Source organism: Triturus cristatus, chromosome 12 (genome assembly GCF_964204655.1).
Source record: "Triturus cristatus chromosome 12, aTriCri1.1, whole genome shotgun sequence".
In the NCBI taxonomy this organism is placed as follows: Eukaryota; Metazoa; Chordata; class Amphibia; order Caudata; family Salamandridae; genus Triturus; species Triturus cristatus.
Genome location: NC_140595.1, coordinates 861,315,203 through 861,339,566, shown reverse-complemented (window position 1 = coordinate 861,339,566; position 24,364 = coordinate 861,315,203). Strand labels below are relative to the sequence as shown.

General features: G+C 47.8%; 1 protein-coding gene across 5 annotated transcripts in view; it reads left to right on the top strand.

Moving 5' to 3' along the window:
- LOC146783125 (uncharacterized) overlaps positions 1-24,364 on the top strand; it is a 252,211-nt gene that overhangs the window by 56,182 nt on the left and 171,665 nt on the right. Inside the window, exon 1 of one of the 5 annotated variants that reach the window (XM_085638824.1) lies at positions 8,733-8,904. The exons of 2 other annotated variants lie outside the window; for them this stretch is intronic. In XM_085638824.1, the coding sequence (XP_085494950.1) occupies positions 8,881-8,904 (24 nt within the window). In that variant the 5' untranslated portion in view covers positions 8,733-8,880. Of the gene's footprint in view, positions 1-8,732; positions 8,905-24,364 lie in introns of those variants that run through there. 2 more of the 5 variants (XM_085638823.1, XM_085638821.1) reach the window with 2 other exon arrangements.

The following is a 24,364-nucleotide window of genomic DNA, read 5'->3' as shown; positions in this document are numbered from 1 at the left end:
AAAAAACCGAGGCACAAATGGATTAAAGCAATCTGTTTGTCAAAGGGTATTGACACTGGCAGCGAAGCATTTAGGATGCTAAAAACAGATAAAACGGAACCTATAGTAATTGCGATTGCCAAATTTTTAAACTGGATGTGGGCCATTCGTGCCAATAAGATGCGATTGTACTAACTTGCTTTTTAAAGTAGACACCTGGTCTTTTTATATAGTCACTCATATACATGTGGCACCTGTTGTAAATAGGCATGGGGTTTACATTGAGTATAGATTGTATTTTTGGATGGAACTACTAGTTGATGTATTATCCAATTGTGTCAGTTTTATATTACTTGTTGTAATGGTATGTTTTAATTTTTTAAATGTAAATGTCTTTTATGATTTTTGTTAAATCGAAATAAAGACTTATCGAATATATATAGAGAGAGAGATTTATACAGCACAAACCTAGCTACAAAGCAATTGAAAGCTGTACAAAGGTGGGGCAAATAACAGGAGCACATAAGAGCGGGACACAGGAGGTGCCGCATGCTGGACTTAAGGTCTGGGTCTATCATCTGGAAGGTTCAAGAGAAAAAGATGTTGTTTAAAGAGGTTCTTAAGTTCCTTCTCGAATAACTGGAGTGAAGCTTTCTGGGGTTGGTTGGGGAAGCAGAGCCAGAACCCAGGAATGTCCCCCGTTGTGAATAGTACTCTAGGGGGAGAGGCATCATCTCCCTCAGTTCAGCTCCTTCAGCTATGGAATGACTTACCCAATCTCTAGTGCTTGAACCCTTGCGCTCCAAATATAAATCTCACTTGCAAATGCATTGTTTCTGCGTAATTGTTTACCCTATCCTTACTTGATTTGGTAAAGGAGTTCAGTGCCTATCGACAAAGATGGTACACAAATTAAATAACTCGTTTAATCACTAGATTGTGTTGACGTGTTGCATGAAAAATACAACAAACAAATGTGAAAACTGGATGACAGGCTCTAAACTATATGAAAATGTCAAATACCTGTATGGCAACAACATACAACACAACACAACATCAAGACCTTTGGAAGAATCTGACACGGTACAACAGTGCGTGACAAGGTTATGACAACATTTGTTGATTCATGGCAGCATGTGACAACTGTCTGACTGCTCTTGGCCGTGTGTGGCAGCATCTGCCGTTTGTACGGTAACATTTCATACTTGCAAGACATTTAACTACTCTGTGATAGCATCTGACAACTTTCTGACACCTACAATTATATAGATGAGCAACAGACCACTGTGCAATGAATAGATGACACTGAAGATTGTATGCCTACAAATGAAAAGTACTTTACGCCTGCCAAAATGGTTTTGTGATCATGTACCTAGTTTATTCACACAAAGTAATACCCCCCACCCTCTGAGTGTTCGCTTCTTGTTGCTCCCTCACAGGCCTTCCTCTTTCCGAAGTTTGTTTATTCCTCGTTCCCGCCCAACTCTTTCTCTTTTTAGTGTGTTAATTGAAGCTCCCAGATGCTTCCCGTCAGCACAACCCGGGTTGTGTATTTTTATTTTTAACTTCATGGCAAGGGAGCTTTCATTACAGCTCTGTGTTTCATTCCAGGACATAGAAAGAAACACAGGGCTATAATCAAGGCTTGCATGCCATGCCATCTTATTTTTACATCGAATCTAGTAAAGCAGTGTTAGAAATGGGGGTCTCTAGTTGGCAATGGCTGGCCACTGTCCAAGTAGGGACCCTTCTTTCTAAGTCAGAGTAAGCAGACTACACCCTTCGATAACCCCTGCTCAACCCTGTGGTAACGTAGCACGAGCAGCTAGGCTTATCTCAGAGGCAGTGTGTGAAGCATTTATGACCATACACAGTAACACAATGAGGAACACTACAAATGGACACCACTCAAGTAGTTATAAAAAATAAGTATATTTATATAGACTTAACACAAGACCAATAACAGTAAAAATCCACAATACTAAGAAAATAGGGTTACTCTAAAAATGCTGCAAAAATAGTTCAAGGTGCACAAAGGGATGTTCAGTTCATTGCAGTGGTCTCTGTGACCCTTTTACTCACAAGGCATCTGGATTCTGTAGCAAAGCAACAAAAATGTCGCTAAGGAGTTGTAGCGATAAATTTCCTCACGCTAACCAGCGATGCGTTGAATCCTTACCGCCAGGGAGGATGATGTGCTGGGTTGCGGGCAGGATAAAGCGACAAACTTCTGCACGCTAAGCCGGTGATGCAATAAAATCCTTGCCGCTAAGGGAGGATGATGCGCCGAGCCTGTTGCGTGTGCGATCTTGCTGCGATGAAAGAAAATGGCGCTCCGCACGGGAGCGACGATCCTGATGCGATGCGGGGGCAAATGGTGAACGCTTGGCGTCTGCGCTGCGATGAACTTGGGGCGATGATGTTTGGTTAGAGAGTGTTTTGGGACCCGCAGACAGGCAATGCGAGAATCTTCGGGATAGCGAGCACTTTTAGGCCCGCCGACAGGTGATGCGATGATCTCCGGTAGCGAGTGCTCGGTGGCAGCAGAGCGACGATTTTCCTCACGCTCTCCAGCTGCAGCGGCTCGCCAACGGAGGTTAGCGACGATTTTCAGCGCTCTTTTCTCAACAGTTGAACTAGAGGCCCTGGAACTTACAGGAGCCTCACCTGCAGATAGAAGTCCTCGCTGGGAGGAAACCGGAGGCTGGTGGTGGAGTCTGATGTGCCTGAGACTCCTGCAGGAGGCTAGCTCTCTTCTAGCCCTTGGGTGATTGCTGTAGCCAAAAATAAAAGTACCTTTAAAGTCCTTTTCCTCTTCTTCCAAGTCCAGTAGTAACTACTGCAGGCCAGTCCCAGAAACAGCACACAAGCACAAGGACAGTCCTTCTCCTGCAGATTCCTGTAGTTACATGGACAGAGGTTCTTCTTGTTGTCCAGGAGCAATACAAATTGTAGGGGTTGGGGCACAAATATTTATACCCCCAAAGTCTTTGTTCTTAGGAGCCACAAGTCTCTGAACTCAGCCAGAACCAGTTCCGCCCAGCCCTGGAGCACTTTGTTTACCAGGCTGCATCTTTCCTTTCAGAAAGAGGGGGTCTGCCTTCAGACGCACAGTGGGAGGTGGAGCCAGCATTCACCTTGCCAGGCACAGCTCTATTCAAGTGCAGGACCCCTCCTCACTCCAAGGCAGATCTCTCTATTCAACCTAGGTCTGACTCAGCCTGCCCTGTCCCTCCAAAACCAGACAGCCAATACACATAATAGCAGAGCACACTGGAAGGCTTAGGCAAGAAAGTACCTATACTCTAAAAGTGGTAGTTTCAAACACAGAATATAAAAATAACCTTCACTAAAAGATGTATTTTAATATTCTGAGCTCAGGCATTCTAAATTCGTTTTTCTACCATGTTCTATGGGTCAGTTAGGACTATAGAATGTAATAGCCAAAACCTCCTATTCTGGCCTATGGAGAACAGGTAGCCTTTCAGTAGTGAAAAATGAAATTGGGTGTAATTCACTACTAGGACATGCTACACAAATCAGAGCATGTCCTACCTTACACATACAATGCACCCTATCCTAAGGGTGGCTTACAGGATGCCAAGGGAAGGTTCAGGGGCTGGGAAGTGGGTGCACTTCACAGCCAAGATGGCAGTTCTGGATTGCACGCAGACACTGCAGTGGCAGGTCTGAGACACCCTTTCCACCAGCAGCATTTGGTTTACCAGTCCTGGGCACACACAGGCCACGCTACTGGAGACTGACAGGTAAACCAAATAAGCCAATCATTTTAGTGCACACCAACCCTATTTTACTCCGGCAGAGAACAGGTAATACGAGGATCATATACAATTCTCATGCACGCAGACAGCCTCTTGCACACTGCATATACATTCAGAGACTCCTGCATTATTCACAGGCATTCACACATCATATGGACACTCACGTGTGTCTTTGTGCACACCGCAGGCACTCACAGATCCTTTGTGTGCTCACAGCAGGCACTTGTAGACATTCTGCACACATTAGAGGCACTCACATGTTCTTCCGCACCCTTCACTTGTATATCCTTATCAATAATGGATCACTGGCCGGGCTTGCAGTTTCACCATTGTTTTTCTAAATCAGTTCTCGTGTGGAGCTTAATTGGAAAAGATGCAAGAGTAAACCTGCCCATTGCACTGGGATTTCTAACGCGATGCTGTTTTTAATTACATAAATTGAACAAAAAGAAACAGCATTGCTCGAAAGAAGTTGAATTCCCCTGCAGCCGAGGTTGGTCAGGTCCTTTTAAGTCTCCTGCTGGGTGTAGTGCACATTGCCGGGTATTGTTGAAAATTAGTACCTACGACATTCCGGGTGGGGTGGAGGGGCGGGGGAGGTGGCTAGGGGAAGAGATAAACAAGAATGTGCATGATGAACTCTCAGCAGCCACGGCTCGCTGAGATCAAAAGAAAGGCACTGAAACACTGCCCACGTGTCACGGAGTAATTAAAATATAGAGTTAGTACATGCAGAAGTCAGTCGGCATGCTAATGAAGAGGAACATACAGGAAGAGCTGTTCTATATTACAAACTACTGCTAATTAAACAAAGACACACTTTTCCCCTCCCATTTAGAGGTATTATATCGGGATTGCTTACCTTACCTGCGCTCCAGGGAAGTTTACAGATCCTTCCTCCTCCCCCTTGTCCATGGCCGGCTGCGAGCCTGAAAGTGACGAAGGCGGGGGTGTGGGCATGAGCACTGGCTGCAGCCGATGTTTACCTAGCACAGTGTGTGCTGCAGAGGCTGAGATTCAGAGGGCTTCCCCATTATAGACTTTTTTATTTTTTTTAAATGCGAACACTATAAAGTGGACGCTGCGTCCCATGGAAAAAAACAAGGCACACAACGGGAATTAATGGAGGAGGGGTGGTGGAGGAAGGGGGAACAAAAGCGCCCGCAGATGTATTTCATTAACACGTCGCCCGCTTCGGGCATCATCCAAAAACAAAATGTAAATATGGCGAGGTGACAGCCAGTAGGAATGACGTCACCAGGTGGGCATCACTATGTATGCAAATTACACGGGTAAGGAAGAAGGGCAGTGAAAACAAAACAGAGAGTCCGCCACGTCTACATCTGGGTGTGCTCCTCTCATTGTATTGTACGAGTAGCATTCCCGTTCTAAAATGGAAAGCAGGCGTGCTATTCATGACGCTTCTACTCCATACAATGCAACATGTTCCATAGTTCAAATGTCTTCTGTAGATTTATGTTTTGCGATGGCGGGCTATATCGCCGTCCGGAGAGGGGGCTTGCAAAAGAGCAGAGTGTGTCTTGTGGTTTCCGTGGAGATGTAAAGGTGCGGGGAGAATCTGAGGTTACGTTAACATCAAAATAATAAAAACCGGGTGCCGTGGTAGGCAGCACGGCGCCCGAGCACATTCATTAAATAAACAAAACCAATGCATCGGAAACATTTAAAAAAAACATGAAATCAAGTGCCGTGGTAGGCAGCGCCGTGCCTGACCACATTAATTAAAGAAGAAAGGGCGCATTACCGCCCTGACATTTCAGGCTGTAACAGGCTGCAATGGCCAGACCGGACCGGAGGAGATGCCAGCGCGTGCTGTGTGACGTACTAAGGAGGGGCTAACAAGCCTCATAATTAATCAAAAGCAAGCATTTACACGCAAGCCAATGAAAAAGATGGGCGGGGTAGTGGGCAGAGCTTCCCCCGCTATACTGTATATAGCATCTCTCGATGAGACAGCGCATGCGCTGCGTAGGCAAGACCTAAAAAGGGAGAGTGGGCGGTCCTGCTCGAGGGCAGGGGGGAGTGGCTTACCTACTGTAGTGGGTTCTGACTGTTTGGTCGGCTCCAGGGCCGACCAAACAGTCAGTACCCACAACAGTGGGCAAGCCACTCCCCCTCTGCCCTCGAGCAGGACCGCCCACTCGCCCCAACCAGGCACTTCTGCTTTCTTCTGCTTCTATTTCCTCTCCTTTCTCCCCCCATGACCCCCCTATCTTCCTTGAGGCCGCTCTCCCGGGAGACCCAAGTCTACCCCTTGTCCCCCCTTCTCTTGCTCCCTTCTCTCCCATTCTTCCCCCTTCCCAATCTGATCTTCCCCCATCTCATCTGCTTTACCTCCGGCTTCCCCTCCCCACCCTGCATCTTGCCAATATTCCAATGCCATCTCCCCCCTACTTAATCCACCTTTCTTACAACCTGGTCTACCGGTCAACTTTCCCTACCTTCTCCCTTCTCCTTCTCCTCATCCCTTTCCGCTCTTCCCCTTCCCTCGTACCCTTAATTATTCTCCTTCACCTTCCATCTCTCTTCTACCTCCCCTTACTCCTCCTATTCTTCACAACCCTGTCTCCCCTATCAGTAATTCCACCCTCTTCCCTCCCTCTGACCCTACAGTCCCATACTCCTTCCCCAACTACCACTTAGCCCAATGCCCCTAATTCTGCCTGGTGCCCGTTCCCCTACATACACCTGTCATAGCATATGATACCTATCCAGCACCTTCTCCTCTCTTCTCCCCATTCCTCTGGCCTTCCTTTGACCCCCCTCCCTCCCCTCCCTGTATAGACCTGTCTCCTCTCTTCTCCTCTTCCCTCTGGCCTTCCTTTGCCCCCCTCCCTGTACACCCCCCTCTCCTCTCATCTTCCCATATCTACGGCCTTCCTTTGACCCCCTCCATCCCCCTCCACCCCCGCACTCCCTCTCTACTCCTCAACTGCCTCCTCCAACTCTACTCTTCCCCTCTGCTCAACACCAGTAAAAATATCACTGTAACACCTTCCACTCCTCTCTACCACCATCTTTCCTTACCTTCGACCCCTACACCCCAATACCCCCCTATTCCCTCACCTCTCCCTGTCCTCCCTCGCCTACTGCACTCCCTCCCTTAACCAGTGAGCCTCCCAACACTTCATGCTCAGCCCTCCTCTCCCCGGAAAATAAACTTGATTCTCTCATCTCTTCCATTTCCCAGCTTGTAGCGTCCATCTCACTTCTAAGTGCTAAGATATCCCACTTCCCTAACAATCTCTAGAGGAGTTCCTTGCTCCCGTGCCCCAATAAAGCCAACCACAGTCTGTCCTCTACAGACAGCGCTAAATCCCTAGGTGTCATACTTGACAAAAGACTCAACCTAATCTCCCACATCAACTCCATTGCTAAGAACGCACGTTACCAGCTGCGCCTTCTGTGGGGGATCAGTCGGTTCTTCCCGGAGAAAGACCTAAAAACATTGGTCCCATCGCTAGTTCTCTTTAGACTGGATTACTGAAATTCTCTTCTGACTGGCCTTTCCAAATCTCACCTCTCCCGCCGTAAATCCGTCCTCCATTCAGCAGCACGCTTTATTTCAGGGTCCAAACGAAGTGACCACTTCACTCCTATCCTGTCTTCTCTTCGATGGCTTCCCATCGAGGCAAGATCTATTTACAAAACTGCCTGCATCACCCACAAAGCCTTGCACACTTCCTTCCCTCGTTACCTGGCGAATAAACTGAAAATGTCAGGAGGCTTGAGACCTTCTCGGAATGCGGAAAAGTTTCTGCTTGAGCCCCCCTCCTTCAAAAGAGAAAGATCAATGGCTCAATCGTTCTCAGGTAATGCGGTGAGAATCTGGAACTCGCTTCCGCTATTGCTCCGTGCCACCACCTCCATCCAGACTTTCAAAGCTGACCTCAAATCGCTTTTCTTCCAAAGACACTTTCAGAACTAATACCCTCATTCTCAGACCCCTCTAGGAAGTTAGTTCATCACTGTAAATTTGTAATATTTTCTTGTTCATTCCCCACCCTTGATTGCTTTGTTTGATATTGTGTTCTTGCCTATATGGTTTTATCCTACCTCTTCTAGTCTGATTAATTTTGTAACGTTCTATTTTGTACCATTTCTCTCATGTAACGTAACTGATTCTATTGTACAGCGCTCTGACACCTTCGGGTAAAAATGCATTAAATACAATAAAACATAAAATGGTAGTTTTACCATTTTATGTTTATGCCTTCTCGCACTGCAAGAAAGTAGTGACGCGACGCCCCACACGCCAAATTGGAGGAGCCGCCACTGACTTCTCACCCCCGGGGGTGACTGTCAGGCGCTCGGTGGCTCTTGGGCCCTTGGTCCCCCCAGCTCTTTCTGTGCAGGGGGGGGTCTCTGCCCTTCTCACCCCCGGAGGGGACTGTCAGGGGTCGGTGGCTCTTGGGCCCTTGGTCCCCCCAGCTCTTTCTGAGCAGGGGGGGGGTCTCTGCCCTTTTCACCCCCGGAGGTGACTGTCAGGCGCTACATGACTCTTGGGCCCTTGGTCCCCCCAGCTCTTTCTGCGCAGGGGGGGGTCTCTGCCCTTCTCACCCCCGGAGGTGACTGTCAGGGGCTCCGTGGCTCTTGGGCCCCTGACCCCCCAGCTCTTTCTGCGCAGGGGGGGGGGTCTCTGCCCTTCTCACCCCCGGGGGTGACTGTCGTGGAGCCGTGACTCTTGGGGCCCCTGACCCACAGCTATTTCTGCGCATGCGCGTATGACCAGTGTCACTACCCTCTAGCTCTAGCACATTATACTGATCATCGCCGGTTCGCGGAAGTCACTTGAGTGACGTCACTTCCGGCTCATCGCCGGGCATGGGAACTAGTCCTACTTCGTTGGTTATGGCCTCCTGAGCCAGGAAGCGCTTTCTGGGCATGTCCATCCCTTTTGTCCCACGGCTCTGCGCATTAGTAGTGTCTCCTGGCTTTGCGCATGCCCATCCATGTCACCAGCTTTGGGCATGCGCAGTAGGCGCTCACTTCGGCCGGCGCTGTCAGTGCGTCCTTTGCCCCCTGAGAGCTGCCACCGCGGGTTCTTGTGGAGACCTTCATCTGCGAGGGATCGTCTGAGGCCAACGGCGGCTATACCATGTCTCTGAAGGAGTCCTATGGGGTGAGTGGATGCGGCGGGTCCCCCATGCTGCCAAGGCTTGAGTCCACTCATGCGTGACATTCCAATGGCTTCACTGTGCTCATGCGTGACAGTTTATTGACTTCAGTGAGCTTGTGCGTGTCATTTTAGTGGCGTCACTGCTTTTTGTGTGCTTATGCGTGACATTTCAGTGGCGTCGCTGTGCTCATGCGTGACATTTCAATGGCGTCACTGTGCTCATGCGTGACATTTCAATGACTTCATTGTGCTTTCAGTGAGCTTGTGCGTGACAGTTCAATGACTTCACTGTGCTTTCAATTGTTTCACTGTGCTTATGCATGAAATTTCAGTGACTTCAGGGTGTTTATGCGTGACAGTCCATTGCCACATTGTGCCACATGTAGTGCCACTGTTTTGTCATTAAAACCAAGCAGCGCCATCCTTGTAGTGGTTAAATATCAGAATTTGTCACGTTCTTATGCATGAGGCGCTTTAGAAATGGCCATTTAACAGCTGATCATCCCTGAAGTCCTAATAGAAGGCCACTAGCCTGCTAACCTGTTTTAATTTGAGCGTACCGGAAATACCCGTGGCACCCATACATTAAATAATTTGTTAATTTTAGTGCCCAGTCAGCCTCTACTGCCAGCTTTCAAGTGCTGCTCTGTGCTGAAAACAGGGTTAGCTCCTCAATGTTATGTTATGTTTATTTGTGTAGCACACAACTCATCCAGGATGGTATCCTGGTACTGATACAGGAGCTGTATGGGCCAAGCCAGGGGAAGAGCCAGAACGTACGTTTCTTGCGGAATTCAAGAACTCAGGAGGCAGCTCTGATGTGCAGGTCAGGTCGCTCCAATCTTTAGGAGTAAGGTAGAAGGCGCGATTACCCAATGTGTTTCTTTGTAGCCGAGGTGTGTGCGCGAATAGGAGTTCGGCTGAATGGTGGTGTCTGGTACGTTTGTGGAAATTTATGTGGTCATTGAGGTACCTGGGGCCTATGTTATGTTGTGTAAGGCTTTGTATGTGTGCGTGACAAGTTTGAAGAGTGCTCATTTGTGGATTGGAAGCCAGTAGAGCTATTTTCAGCGCCATGAAACCATTTGGTGTACGTGCGCTTAATGAATATTTTTAACATAGTCAGTCAGTCAGAAAACTTTATTTCGGCTGTAAGCCATAAAAGTTCATTTACCACATAAACAATACCAACAAGTTTAAAAAGAATAATACATAGTTATAAATGTAAATAATAAAAAAGAAAACAATAATTAGAGTAGATAATAACACAGGAATTGCCTTAATGCGATAATAGTCGTCTTCTGATCAACCACATTGAAAACAAGAATTTGGCAATCACCGTAACATATAGGGGAGAAGAATCGTACTTCAGCAGCCTGAACAAATCTCTGTAGTTCCTAGCCCCCGTATTATTTGCGAGTTGGATAATCCATCTTCGACGGGGGACTTTATAGGCTGCACAGAAAAGTATAACGTGGACCTCAGTTTCATCAGAGGCGCTACACCCGGGGCAGGGTTTCCAAACAGAGCCAGCCCACTTATTCGTTCTTGAGTGGAGCGGGAGAGAGCCATGCCTGAATTGCAAGAATAGTTTTTTGGCAATAACCGGGTGGATCAGATCTATTACTGGCTCAAAGCTATAGCCAGTTTTTACCTCGAAAAATGCCGAGGTCAAATTAGCTGTTTTAACTGATCGAATAGCCTGGGTCAGATTATGTTCCTCCAAGGTTTTTGCCAGTGATCTTTTTGAGAGAAAAGGGCAAGATTCCTCAGGTGTGAGCCAGAGGTCTTCTCTCCCTATCTCCCTCAACGTTTTTTTTACGTAGGCTAGCCAAGGGATGACACCTGCCTTTGGTATCAACAGGATAGATTTTAGTTCCTCCTGAAAATTTGCGAGTTCAGGGGTGCTCCATATTCGGCGTCAATACATTACTGGTCTAGAAGCGACCAGGTCCGCAATGGGATGAATACCTAGGTCCATCCTAAGCGGCTGGATGGGAGTGCTCATTGGGAGTGCAAATAGTTGTCTTAAAAATTGATTTTCTGACTTGGATAAAATCTGGGCTGAGTTGTGGCCCCATAGTTCAGCTCCATAGACTACCACCCCCCTAGCCTGGGTTTATAAATCTCCACCAGTGGGCTAATTAGTTTTAATTGACTATTTTTATACATCTTTATGATTCCCCCTGATATCTGCGCACATTTTAAATTTACTTTTGAGATCTGGGGGCCCCAGGTCATTTTATTATTAAGTGTCAAGCCCAGGTAGTCAAAAATGTTCACCCGTTCTAGGGGCAAACCGTCCAATTTTGGGATAGGGCGGTTGATAGTGTCTGCGTGGAGGACCATGTATTTGGTCTTATTCACATTGACGACTAAATTCCTTTTCCTGCAAAATGTCGCAAATCCGTACAGGACTCTTTCTATCCCCATGGGAGTCCTGGACAGAAGCAGAGTGTCGTCTGCAAACATTAATGCAGGAATTTTCCTACCTGCCAACTTAGGAGCATCTATGTCTCTTAGGGCCAGAATATCCTCAACCAGCCCATTCAAAAAAAGGGAAAAAAGAGTTGGGGCTAAGACGCAACCCTGTCTAACTCCCTTCTCTACTCTAAAAGGGTGCGTAAGTTCTCCATTAAGACCAAACCTAACTCTAGCAAAAGTATCTTTATGTAATCGCTCGAGTAGGTCACAGAGATAAAGAGGTGCTCCCATGCCTTTTAATAACTCCCATAACTGGCTACGATCCACCGTGTCGAAGGCAGACTTTAGGTCAACAAACGTGAGATAAAGGCTGCCCCCTTCTAAGATAAGTTTTCCAGTGGATCATTTGCAGCCTAAACAGTTGGTCCACAGTTGACATTTTGGCTCTAAAGCCCACCTGCAGAGGGGTTAAAATGTTGGAGTCCTCCATCCAGGTTTGCAGTCTCCCAAAAAGAATGCGCGCAAAAATCTTCTGGGCAACGTCGATTAGGCTGATAGGCCTATAGTTTGCTGGATCCAGGGGAGAACCCTTTTTGTGTATTGGTATGATCTCGGCACCAGCCCATGTGGAAGGTAGCGGCATTCCAGCTAAGATTGCATTAGAAAGACCATATAAATATGAAACCCAGATGTCAGGCTCGCTTTTATAAAGATCGCCTGGGATCTTGTCTAGGCCTGGGGCTTTGTTTGGTAGGACTTTATTAAGAGCCACTCTAACCTCTCTAAGGGTGCACCTCTGAGCCGACCCCGGAATAGGGGGTGGGCAAACGTTGGGGTAGGAAAGAGGATTGTTCACTACTGGTGGCTTAGAAGCATACAGGGCTTTGAAATAACCACGCCATATATCTTCCCCAACATTAGGTTGAAGGGCTTGATTAGGACGTGACGATCCAGTTTTGACTAAGCTCCAGAACGATCTTGAGAGTCCCTGTTCTTAAGTGGTAAGGAAATCTCCTCCCATCTGCTTATTTCCCATCTGCTTATTTCCCATTCTTTTTTTGCTTCGTTGGTAATTTTCTTAAAGTAAGCCCTCGCTTCCTTAATTAATGGCTTATCCCCATTCTTAATAGTTATCAAAAGCGATGACTTTGCTTCCCTGCAGGATTTGTTAAACCAAGTGATATTCCCCCTCATAGATGCCGGATTTCTCCTGATTTCCAGACTAAAGTGGGTTTCTAAAGTACCACAGAGTTCTAGATGGGTTGCTCCGATCAAATCCAATTCCATGTGAGCCTTTGACGAGTTGGCTTCTCTCATGGATTTCTCCAAAAGGGGATAAATATCAGTATACATGGCACAAAGATTCCTTTGGGATTGGGCAATCTTCTCCCATCTAACTCTTCGTGCACCACAGGCTGTAACCAGGGGTGCCAATATGGGTAAATCATTTGCGGGGATATGGCAGTTGGTGAAACCCTCCATAGTTACAGCAATGGGATTGTGGTCACTTTCGCAACGTTTATTAACTTGAAAGTCCATAATCCTTGGCCACAGGCCCATGCTGAGCATAATATAGTCGATAATGGAGGTTTGGCCATTTCTTTCGAATGTTGGATTACCTGGGTTATCTGCTGGGAGCCTGCCATTACATGCCCTTAGCGAGAAGGTGAGTGTAATTGAAGTGAGCTGGAGAACCAGTGGAGTCCAAGCCTTCGTGGGATAGGTATTAGTTGGAGGGATAGCCCTCGCTTGATCCTCTTCCTGAGATACTGGGGAAATCAACCCATTCAGGGGTTCAAAGTGGCAGTTGAAATCTCCACCAATTATAAGTTGGTCAGTGTTGGTGATTGAGGTCAGAAATACCTCTAAACTAGTCAGAGCAGGGGACACTTGGCCATAATTCACTGGACGGGAATAAATGTTTAGCAGGCTCAACTCATGGTTATCCTGAAAGGAGATAGCTAAGCACAGGATGTCCGGAGAGTTAGTGCTAATTTTCCTGATTGAACATCCCAAGTGTGTTCGTACCCAGATGGACAGCTCTCCCGATGGCCTTCCCCCTTTTGGTCTTACAGCGGGTTCCCAAAAAGTAGCGAACCCTAAGCGATGGTAAGGCTTCAGTGCCCAGGTTTCCTGAAATAGGCAAAGGTCATGTTCGTCAATGAATTCCCCCCCAATCGGGGAGTTCTAGTAAGCGCGATAATCCCGCCACATTCCAGGATAGAATTTTTAGCCCCTCAACCCGAATGGTAGAGGGTTTAACGGGGTGTAACCGGTGGGGGGTGGATGCAATTCCCAGGGTGATGCTTGAATTGTCCCTAGTATTGTCTGTTAGCCCTAGTTCTATGGGAGGCTCAGGAGGCAACGTGTTGGTAAGGGAAATAGCAGGATAGGACACAATTGGCTTAGAAGGTAATGTCTCCACTGACTTCAACTGAATCTGGTGGGTTATCCCTTTTTTACAGCTTCCGCCCAGGTTGGAAGTCGAGGTCAAAACAAGGGAAGTTCCCGGACCAACGTCTAATCTCGAAGTGTTCCCTTCTTTCTGAGACTTTCGACATTCAGGAGTCGCTACAGAAAGTCTTGTGGGTGCCCCCCCAACACTCAAAGCATTCCCATCTTCCCGGGCCCTCCAATTATCATAGCCCAGGGATACCTGGGGATATGGGAATGCAGCCCGGCTCACCCTAGGCTCCATCTGCGTTGGGGCAATATGCCCAGAGTCGGGGTCGAGGATCAGTCAATCAATGCAGTCCAAGAGGCTAAACCTGTTATGACAAGGTATATTGAAACGCATGGGATATGTGTCGGCCTCTTGGGTTCCACTGGGGCCAGGGCCCATCCCCGCTCTTCCCCAATGAGAGTTAACTATGTCCCTCCTTTGATTGGATACTCCTAGCGGATAAAAATAAGATAGAAAGGGAGTGTGGATTCCGTCAGCCATATTAGGCCGCCCCCCCTCTCCCACATATTTTACCACCCTAGGATCTCTAAAATTTACAACAATACAGTCTCCCCTTGTAGTTTTCACACCCCGGCCTACCCAGGAGACTCTTCGTATCATCAAGATTTCCCCATTTAGATTGGATGGCAGAGGTCTGTTAACATTCAACCAATGAATTACCTTATGTTTCAAAGACAAATAAGGTTCAACTCTGTCTTGGGGAAGTTCAGGTACACCTGTTAAAACCACCACGTATGGACTAGAGTCTGGTGGTAGGTCGATTCTTGGAGAGTTCCTAGTGTTAGAGGGAGTGTCAAGGCTGGGGTTGGCCGGGTGAAGAAGAGGGGGTTGGGGTGGGGGATCTGCCGCACAGCCGATTTCGCTTAATACTTGAACCTGTTGAGGGGGAGGAGGAGAGGCAAGCCTGCCGTCTTTATTAAGTAATGGGTCCCTTTCAATTAGAGCTTGATTATGAAGGGAGGAGTAATCGACGGCCTGCTCGCATAGCCTATTAGAAGATGGTATAACAGGTTGGTGACAGGGTATCTTCAAAGCTGGATATGCTGTTACCACTGTATTGGGCTGGATGGTATCTATTAGCAGTGCTATTTTGCTTTCCAATAAAGATAAGCGCTTAGCTAAAGGAGACAAACTCCCATCGATGATCGCGACCATTCTCCCCCAAAAAGCGCTGGGGGTCGATTCCCCCCAGAGCTTCCTCACATATGGCTATGGGAATAGGGGGTACTACAGAGTCTCGGGTGGGGATATTATGTGTATCAATTACTTTCGTGGGGGTATTAAGGTCTGGATTAGGGAGTGGCGTTGTGTTTTTATATTTTTTTTTCGGGGGACATCTCGTTGGGACCCCTTCACGCTTCTTCCCTTTTGTGACTGGTGGATTCGCCCCAAGGCATTTGCTTCTAACAGACCGGTCCGTCGTGGACCTTGTTTTTGCACAGTTAAAAATAGAGGCTGGGGAGAGATGTTCAACTAATTGTAAGTCAGCCTCAGTTGGCTTTTCGACAGAAGAGTTAATTAGTGTGGGGCCGACAGAGGAAGGTGACTCACTTGACAAAACCTCATCTAGCGGGCGATCTGAGGACTGGGGTACAGATTTGTCAGGAGAAGGAATGGACATAATGGCTCCCAATGAGGAACGTTTCCCTAGTATAGGATCTAGGGATAGTCTACGTTCTGTGGCAGCAATCTCGTAAGCCAAAACATTACTAGCCCGGGTTATGAAATTGTCCAAAGTCCCCACAACATTACACCCCTTAGGGGCCAGCCTCAGTAGTCCAGTAGCCATAGTGGTTTTACCTTTGGGAGAGTACCTGCCAAGAGGAGAACCCTACCCTGCCTCGTACAGTCTCGAACGGCCTCAAACGGCCCGCTCTTAGCCCGGTCTTCGCCCTGGCCGTCGTCCCGCATGCGTCCCGCTGGCGCGAGAGAAGAAGTAGTTCCTGAAGTAGGTGGATGAAAGTGGGCGGGAAGAGGACCCAGCTGCGCCGTAGGTGGGGATGCGCAAAGGAAGCTGGTCCTCGCAGTCCCGCAAACACAAATCCAGCGAAGAAAACAGACAGTCACACCCAGCGGGAGTCAGGAAGGATTTGAATGAGCCATAACATTTAACGTTGTGATGTGAGTGCGGAGTGGGAGCTTGAGGGTGAACCTGGACTCAGATTTTCTTTTAGCCTGGAGTGTTCTGGTCAGTTGAGCATTAATTCCAGCATAGAGTGCATTGCCGTAGTCCACCATGAGGGCTTGGATGATGTTTCTGCGAGGGGTCTGAATCCGTTTTGAGTGGGGTCGAAGAGGTAGTTGTCAGTGAGATAGGTGGCTAGGCATTTGTTTATCATCCTTTTCATTACTTTTAACGGGTAGGGTATCCAGGAGATAAGTCGGTAGTTGTCTAGCATCTAACAGTCTGCTGAGTATTTCTTGAGGATTAGGAGCGCCGTGGCATTTTTTTCAGGCATCTCAGTAGGTGGCTGTGATTGATTCATACAGGATAGGGGTGAGGGCTGCGCTAATGGGATCCAGTCCTTTAATGGTGATATGGTGTGGCCAGTGGTCAGAGGGAGCTCTTGGTTGAATAATTTACATAGTCATTGGGGTTTCTTGAGTGGTGATGGTGGGCTAACTGATCAGGGTTGATCTCTGGGTGTTGGTAGAGATGGAGAGGTGGTCTGGGAGGGTGAGAAATCCAATTGGGGCTCAAAATATTCGTAGATGCTGGTGATCTTGCCGCTGAAGAACAGGGACAGCTAGGTGCAGTGGTCCAGAGGGGTGGTACGATGGTGGCACTTGCTGCTGGAGAGGTGAAGTCTTTCACTATGGTAAAAGTTTACCTTGGTGCCATTGGTGCTGCTTTCAATGCGATCGATCAGAGCAGAGCGCTTGGTTGTTCTGATTTGCTGAGGGTGGATTTGTAGGTGCTTTTGTCCGTGTTCTGATTTTGTCTCCATCTGCGTTCATTTTGCTTGCAGTGGCATTTGATGAGCCTGAGTTCTTCTGTGTACCACCTTGCTTATGGTCTTACACTTTGTTGGCTTTGAGAGCAGCCAGGGTATCTGCCCAGCTGGTGAGCCAAGCGTTGAACTTAGAGATGGATTTTGAGAGGTTTCAGTGGTGTTAGAGTTCAGAGTACTAGGTTAATTCTGAGGTCTTGTTCCAGTTCTTTTGTGAATATTTATTGATGGTTTTTGCAGTGGTGTGGGATGGGCATGCTGAAGTTGATGAAATTGTCTATTGTGATGTTGCTGAAGCTGGTGACAATGGGATCCGGTGTGTGTGGGGCCTTCCCCTCACTGGGCAAGTCTGAGCTTGGATAAGTCCTCAAGGAGGTTGGTCCTGTTGTGATGAGTGAAGTCTCTCAGGTGGGAAATGGGGTTCAGATGAGAATAAAGGTGCTGGTGTAGAAGAGCGGGGTGACTTAAGTCTGCAGTGGTGCTGCCGAAGTTGCCACATGGTCCCGGAAGATGGTAGTCGTTGGTGCTGCTCAGGGTGTAGCTGGCGGTGATGAGGAGTTTGAAGGCCAGGTGTTCAATTTTGCTAGAGGAGCTTTCCGAGGTAATGAAGCATTGGACGGGTTCTTTGAAAGTGATGGTGATTCCGCATCTGGGTTTGTTTATCTTGTACTGTCTTATGATCTTTTATCCAGGGGGGATTGCTGCAGCGATGGCAGGGGACAAGGGAGTCGGACAGTCTTCAGTCAGTGAGAGCAGGTCTGGTGAGAAGTCGTGTAGTAGATCCCAAATTGTGGTGGTGTGCTTAGTGGGAGAGTTAATGTTGAGAAAAATGCAGAATAGGTTTTGGTGTAGTGGGGTGTTTATGGTCTTGTGTTGGGTGTGTGAAGTGTGTAGGGGAAGTGTGGTGGACATGTGACATAGCAGATGGTGCAGGAGAATGCACCTCTAGGGTTGGGTGTCAATGCTCAGCAGCAGTGCTGAGAGATGCGACTGGGATCAGGGCGTGGACGGTTGGGGTGGAGTAGTGACTAAGGTGACGTGGGTGGGAGGAGGATCTGGGTTCCTGCATTAGGCGCTGATGGGGCAGGGATGGATGCAGACAGACTTACCTTTGGTGCGCCAGTGGTGCACCCGCTACGTGTCTGTCCTTCAGCCTTTATTACGTGAAGACATTTTTGGTGAGAAACCACTGATGTCACTTTCTGTGCAGGTAGAGGATGGGAAATGAGTTCCCTTCCTTGGCTAATTTTTTTAAAGAATTAAAAGAAGAATCTCTTTTGTGTCTGCTGTGCAGGACAGCCCAGATGCATGCCACAGGCATGCAGCTACTAAAAGAGGAGCATGCAGGCAATAGAGGTATTTTACCATCCTGTCAATATAGCCATTTAATTGGCCCAGACTGGCTGCGATCCGCTTATCCTCCCACCTGTGCAACCTACGAGGGAAGCGGCCGTTGCATTGCAGTTCTCCTAGGGGTGAACAGAGTGGTGTGCGGTGAGCGATTTAGCCCACGTGGCCCTGATCCTGCACCTGTGTCCTGTCCTGGACTTGTGTTTGGCCGCTGGTATTCCCAGACTGTGCCGCCTGTGGAGATTGCTGTACGGGGTCCTATGTGAGTGCTGCAGCTGGTTCCCCCGCAGATGCCAGGATAATCCTGGTTGGAGGACCCACCTGCACCGGCTCGCTTCTTGCTCTGGAAGGCAACCTGGCAAGTGGGGATGATTGGCGGGGACCTGGCGGGCTCCCTGTGTGGGGCTTTTGAGATACTGTACCAGATTCCCTCTCCCTTCACAGAAGGGTTCGGGAAAGCCTGGGGCTCCCCTTCAAGGGCTGAGGCCTGAGGGGACGTTGCTGGGGCTTGGCGTGGAGTGCCAAAGGACCATAAGTCGCTAAACACAACCTACCTTTGTGATAGCAACTGGGAGCGTGCTGCGCTCGCCAGGGGAGAACGTTGCTTCCGCGCCTGTGTATGCCGAAAGCTTCAGCTCCGCAGCAGGGGAGGCGTTTGAACCGCTCTGCAGTCTATTATAGGATGGTGCAGTCGGAGGAGGCCATCACATGACGTGCCCTCCGTTGTGTAGCACAGGAAGAATGCTTGCAAAGACCCGATGTCGCAGAACTGACGGATGTGGTAGAGTGGCCCATAGCTTGCCTGCATGAAGTGGAAGCACTGGCAAGGTAGGCTTTTTCATCGGGGTGACTGGTGCTGGGGTGACCTGGAGTTGTGTGGACCTCGGTCCAGCTTCGCAAACTGTGTTGAGTGATGAAGCCTTGAATCCTCCCCAGGCCTTACTGCCTACTTTGGAGCCTCTGACTGCTGGAGGGCACTGGGGGTAGTGAGGAGTGAAGTGATCCCTTTCACCTGGCTTCTGTTTATGACTTGGCCACCTTGGTCAGACCTAGGTGTGGCCCTTAACCCGCTGCTTCAATGTGGGACTGTCACACTATTGGCTCACTTGGCTCTGCGCCTATTTGTGGCCCTCTTGTAGATGTCCCCGCCTGGAGATTCCTGCAGTTGGCTTATTGTGGACCACGTCCTGTCCCTCCGCACCTGCTGCACAGGGTGAGCCCTTGGGCAGAGCGATTTATCGCCAGAGCTTAAGGGTCCGCATAGTGTCTCCTTTTCCTTGCAGCGGCTGCTGCTTGCCTGGGCGGGCGCATGGCCACTTCTATCCTGGACTGTGCTGAGAGTTTAGTGCTTACTGACTGTATTATTTCACTTGTATCATGGGGAAGGATAGGTCCTAGAGACTGCAGCAGGGGAGCCCCATTCCAGGCCACCCAGAGAATCTCTAGACAGGAGCACCGTGGATCTCCGGATCACTCACGAGCGTCAGGATGAACCTTCCCATGCTGCCCTCCTGGAGGCCACAGGGGTCGAGAGAGGCGCTTGAGGACAAAATTGCAGGAGTGTCCATTATAGTATACTTTCTCCGAGCAAACGGGTGGTGAATGCGGAATCTAACATTGCTTCCATGTAGACACACGTACGACAACTCAAGCAAGAGGTCTCGTAGCTGACAACGGTCTCTGGCACCTTCGAGGGTCGAGTTGAGAAAGGTGTTATTCTCAGAGGAACAACCTGAACCTGTTAGGGTTCCCGGAAAGGGCAGAGGGCCAGTCCGCTGAACGCTTTCTGGAACACTGGGTGAGACCCACTCTGTGGCCATAAGGCTTGTCTGACTTTTTTGTTATGGGGGGGGGAGGCGCATAGGGCAGTGGCTCTGGTTCCACCACCAGGGGTATCACCCAAATGGAATGTTTATGGTGCTCCTGCCTACCTGCGGGAGCCTGCCTTGTTGGCTGATTTTCCATGCATTGAGGGGAAGGAGATGGGGACTGGTTGCCAGATTTTCAACTGTGGAATGGCCGATGTGGGGGGAAGGATTTCCCTTTGTCCCACAGTTGGATGGCAGAGCTAGCCCGGCTCATGACACAGTGGGGGGTGATTGAGGGTATGTATATGGTCTGTCCCCCCTCCAGGAGGCACGGGAGCCCTGTGGATGTGATCAGATGACTTCAACACCAGTGTTTCATTAGTGATTTTCTTTCTTTTTTGTATCTGTGGCTCAATGTCTGATGTATGTGGCGGGGAGAGGTGCTTCTCTTCCACTTTGAGTTCCTTTGGGGAGTTGGGCGGTAATTTTGTGTAATTGGAAGAACGTAATTACATCAAAACACAAAAAGCATGCTTTCGGATTAGAATTCTAACTTTGTAACAAATTCAGTGTAATTCCATTTGGCCATTTTTTCAGTCTCTGAGAGCAAGCGTTCCTATGGGAATTAAAACGAGAAATGTAACTCTCCCCCTCCACCCACTCCCCCTTTTTTCATGGTCCCCACCTGACAGATCAGCACAAACTTACCATGAAGAAGCCAATAGCGAGGAGATGGAGTCCACTGCATGCAATACAGTCTGAGCGTTTGGAGCCCTAGTAGGTATTCATCCTGTGTAGAGCCTAAGCCTAGTCATCATAAGTCCAGTGTTATTCAGCGCAACCACTAATTCAGAACTCTCGGTCACCCCGAGTGGGAAGGGTATGCCCAGACGTGGGTCCTGTGCCCAGACTTGGGACCCGTGCTTGTCCCAGCCACTGGCTGATGAGGGCTGAAACCCAGAAAGCGGTCCTAGGATGCTTGGTTCTAGTCCAGGGAGGACCTGGCCTGGCAGTTTGGGCTGGACTGTTGCCATTGGGCACAGGGTCAAGACTGATTTGCATATTGTTGGGTCCAAACTGGAATGGCATGGTGAGCAAAAAAACGATGGATTTAGGCCCAGATCTCTCTTCCTGGGGTGAACGTATGACATTGTTCTGCATTCTGTCCATCAATTGTTCTTTTTGCATCTCTCTTTATTAGCCAGTGGGGGTTACTGTCAATGTAAACCACTGGAAAGACGGCTCCGTCAAACTTTTCCAGAGTTTTTTTAGTTTTTAAAGACAAACTTCCAAAGCAAAAACGAATTGCCACCACACAACTAGGAGTTTTCTTTTGTGGTGAGAAGGGAGGGTCATTATTTTTATTTCTGTTCGGGTTAAGGTCAGGAAAAAACACACAACGCTGCCTGTAAATAGGGCAGACTGTGTCATGTGCATCCTCCGATGGCCTATACGCCATCGGAGGAAGTATTTTGTTGACCGAGCCACCGGGGGCTTTGTCAATGGAACACTTAAGGTCCTCCTGACGGTAAATGAGGCGGATGGACCGTCAGCTTGGTAGTGAAGGTAATCAGTCATATTTAGTACCCTTTTTGACAAACTGTAAATCAGCCCCCTAGTTCCTGTCTCCAAGGGAGTACCCTCTCTTGAATATAAAACCAGCACTTGCATTTGGCAAAGTTGATCGATAAAATGTACTCCCCAAATAACAAATATCTGAAGTTAGGATGAATTTTGTGGAGGGGGTCACAGCGGATGATTCAAATGGAATTGCTGGTATGAGTCCCAAGCCCTCTCGAAAGGCCCCTTTCTGTTCAACAGGTGCCTTGAGGACGGAGACCATAGATTGCGTTGGACTAATATTGGATTAGACTGATTCCAGCCACAATGGCAAAGAAAGATCTAACGGCTTTTATGCTTGACATCTCCCTATAGTGTTTCAAGGTTCCAAAGTTACTGATAAGACTGAGGCACGCCCATTCGGAATTTGGCCTCTTTCTGATATTCTAACAGGACTGTATTATGTCCATCTCAGGGAGGAGATTATGCTCTCTGTAAGAAGAGTGATCTAAGTCAAGTTTCACAGGACCTACATTATCATCTGCCAGGACTTAACACTGCCCACCCGGGCTAAAAGGATAGAAATAAATGCCTGTTCACAAAGGGAAACATTATCACAGGACAATCCTATAGCCAGATGTAAGGTGAAAGCTTTGACAGGTCTTCCTGAGGAGAAGATAGCCGAGAGAAGAACATTACAAGGGTATGACTAATACTAATTCGTCTCTATCATGTTACTTTAGGTTGCAAATGATTCTAGACTGCTGGATTGTTAGCTACTTATAGCTCACGTGTGCAGGAGGGTAAGATTCCCTGCTTGCAGGTTAGGTTGAGAGACAGAGGGAAGTCCGCTGACTTGGACCTACATCTTTGAGAGCGCTGTTATCAGTGTCTGGAGCTCTGACGGGAGTAAAGCTCTAGGCACTGGGAAGTAAAGCCCTGACAGTTCTCATTTTCACCTACTTGTGGATATGGACTTCACAGAGGCTTTGAGAGAGTGGTCTAAATACCTTTCTTTGTTACTGATGTTTTCTTATTTTGTGAGAGCTACGGATAGAAGAACTTGAAAAAACTAGGGCACACATTCTTTGTAGACTAGAGCGGTGATAGAGCTGTTAATTATCATTCAAGTTCCATGTATTATTCCGTTCCAAGGTTTCAGTACCATATTCTACACTGGGTCGGGGAGCACTGCCTCTCTTGGTGATGATGTTCTATATTCAGGAACTTCTTCACCAACAAGGGCTGACTCATAAGTGGCAAATAATAAAATAGTCCACAAGACTCACACATTTCCTCCTCATACATAAAGAAAGGTCCCAGTTTGGTCGAGTGCCAGGGTGGAGTTCCTTAAAATATGACACTTTTTATTCCCAATGCCACTGTTGATTTTTCTTTCTTCAGGAATCTTTTTTCATTTTCCTGCTTTTTGGTGCAGATGTTGACAGATTTTAATTCAACACTTGATTTAAACACTGACAGTACAACTGGGACTGAAAGAATACCTTAAACATTGACTTGGGGTATAGCAGGCTTAACATTGATAAACGCCCCCAGAACCCAATGTATTGGAGAGCATGGCTTTACTTGTTTCTCACATATTACTAGAAGGGTTCCAGAATAGATTTAGTTTCTTCTCCCTTATAGTTAGCTCAGTCTCTCAGTTCTGTCTGATATAAAGATGGAAACATTTGCTACTCACTCCTTCATTTCCCTGCTAGTTAACAAATGTCCCAGGCTTGGGTCTGTAAAGCATGCTCCCTTGCCAATTGTTGATAACATGGCAAAGGCATGGTGCTGCCGGCTATTTTGTCTTTTTTCTTAGAGAACACAACAATTGTATGTTCACTGAAATGCTTCCCTGTTACACAGACTAGGACCCCAGGGCTCTCAGGTCAGAAGGGACACCCAGAGTGCTTCTGTCATAGAGTGGTGGGAATGTCTGTCCCTTCTCTTAGCTTTGTGGGACTGGCAATGGTGGCAGTATGGATTTAAAACAGAAACAACAGACCTTTTGACCCATCTCATTCAGGAAAGAGATGCCTATTAGATTCTCCTGTTAAACGTTTGTGCCATTCTCAGTTAACTGTCCCTCACACCCTAGTCACCAACAAGATGACTACGGAAACACACTCTGCAATGGAATCAGCAAGCAACTTACCAGAAGACTACAAACCATCCAGAACTTGGCAGCAAGACTCATTCTCAACCTCCTACACAGAACTCGCACTATACCATATCTCCGAGAGCTCCACTGGCTCTGATACACAAACGTGCTCCTTTGAACTCCTCACCCACATACACATTTAAGGCACTAATCGACTTAGGCACTGCCTATCTGAATAGGTGCATTTCATTCCACCAACCATCCAGGCACCTCTACTCTGCTGGACTTAATCTTGCACAGATCCCGAACATACACAGAACCAGATCAAGAGAGCTGGTGTTCTCTTACATCGCTCCTAAAGCGTGAAATGACCTCCCACTCCACATCAGGACCGTCTCCTCCATTCTTGAATTCTGCAAGAAGCTGAAGGCCTGGCTTTTCAATTAACTAACCTTGATGGATTAGGCGCACAAACCTGCTGAGTGCCAGGATACCCTCATGGGTGATAGTCTGCTTTACAAATACACGTAATATAACATAACCTATTTAGCTCCAACTTTGTGGGACATGATTGACATGTACTTACGCACATTGTACGCGTGAGTAGTATTAGTGAGAAACCTGTGTGGGTGCTTTACTGTCACAAGAACTGAATTTGAGAATCCTATTGTGTAAATGGTAACTCAAGATTGCATTTTTTTTGGGACATATTTTTATTGATTTTCATACCGATACAGATTTTATAGCCAGTAGGTTCTTTGCATAAACATTGCAGTTGTACATGACAGAAAGGAAAACG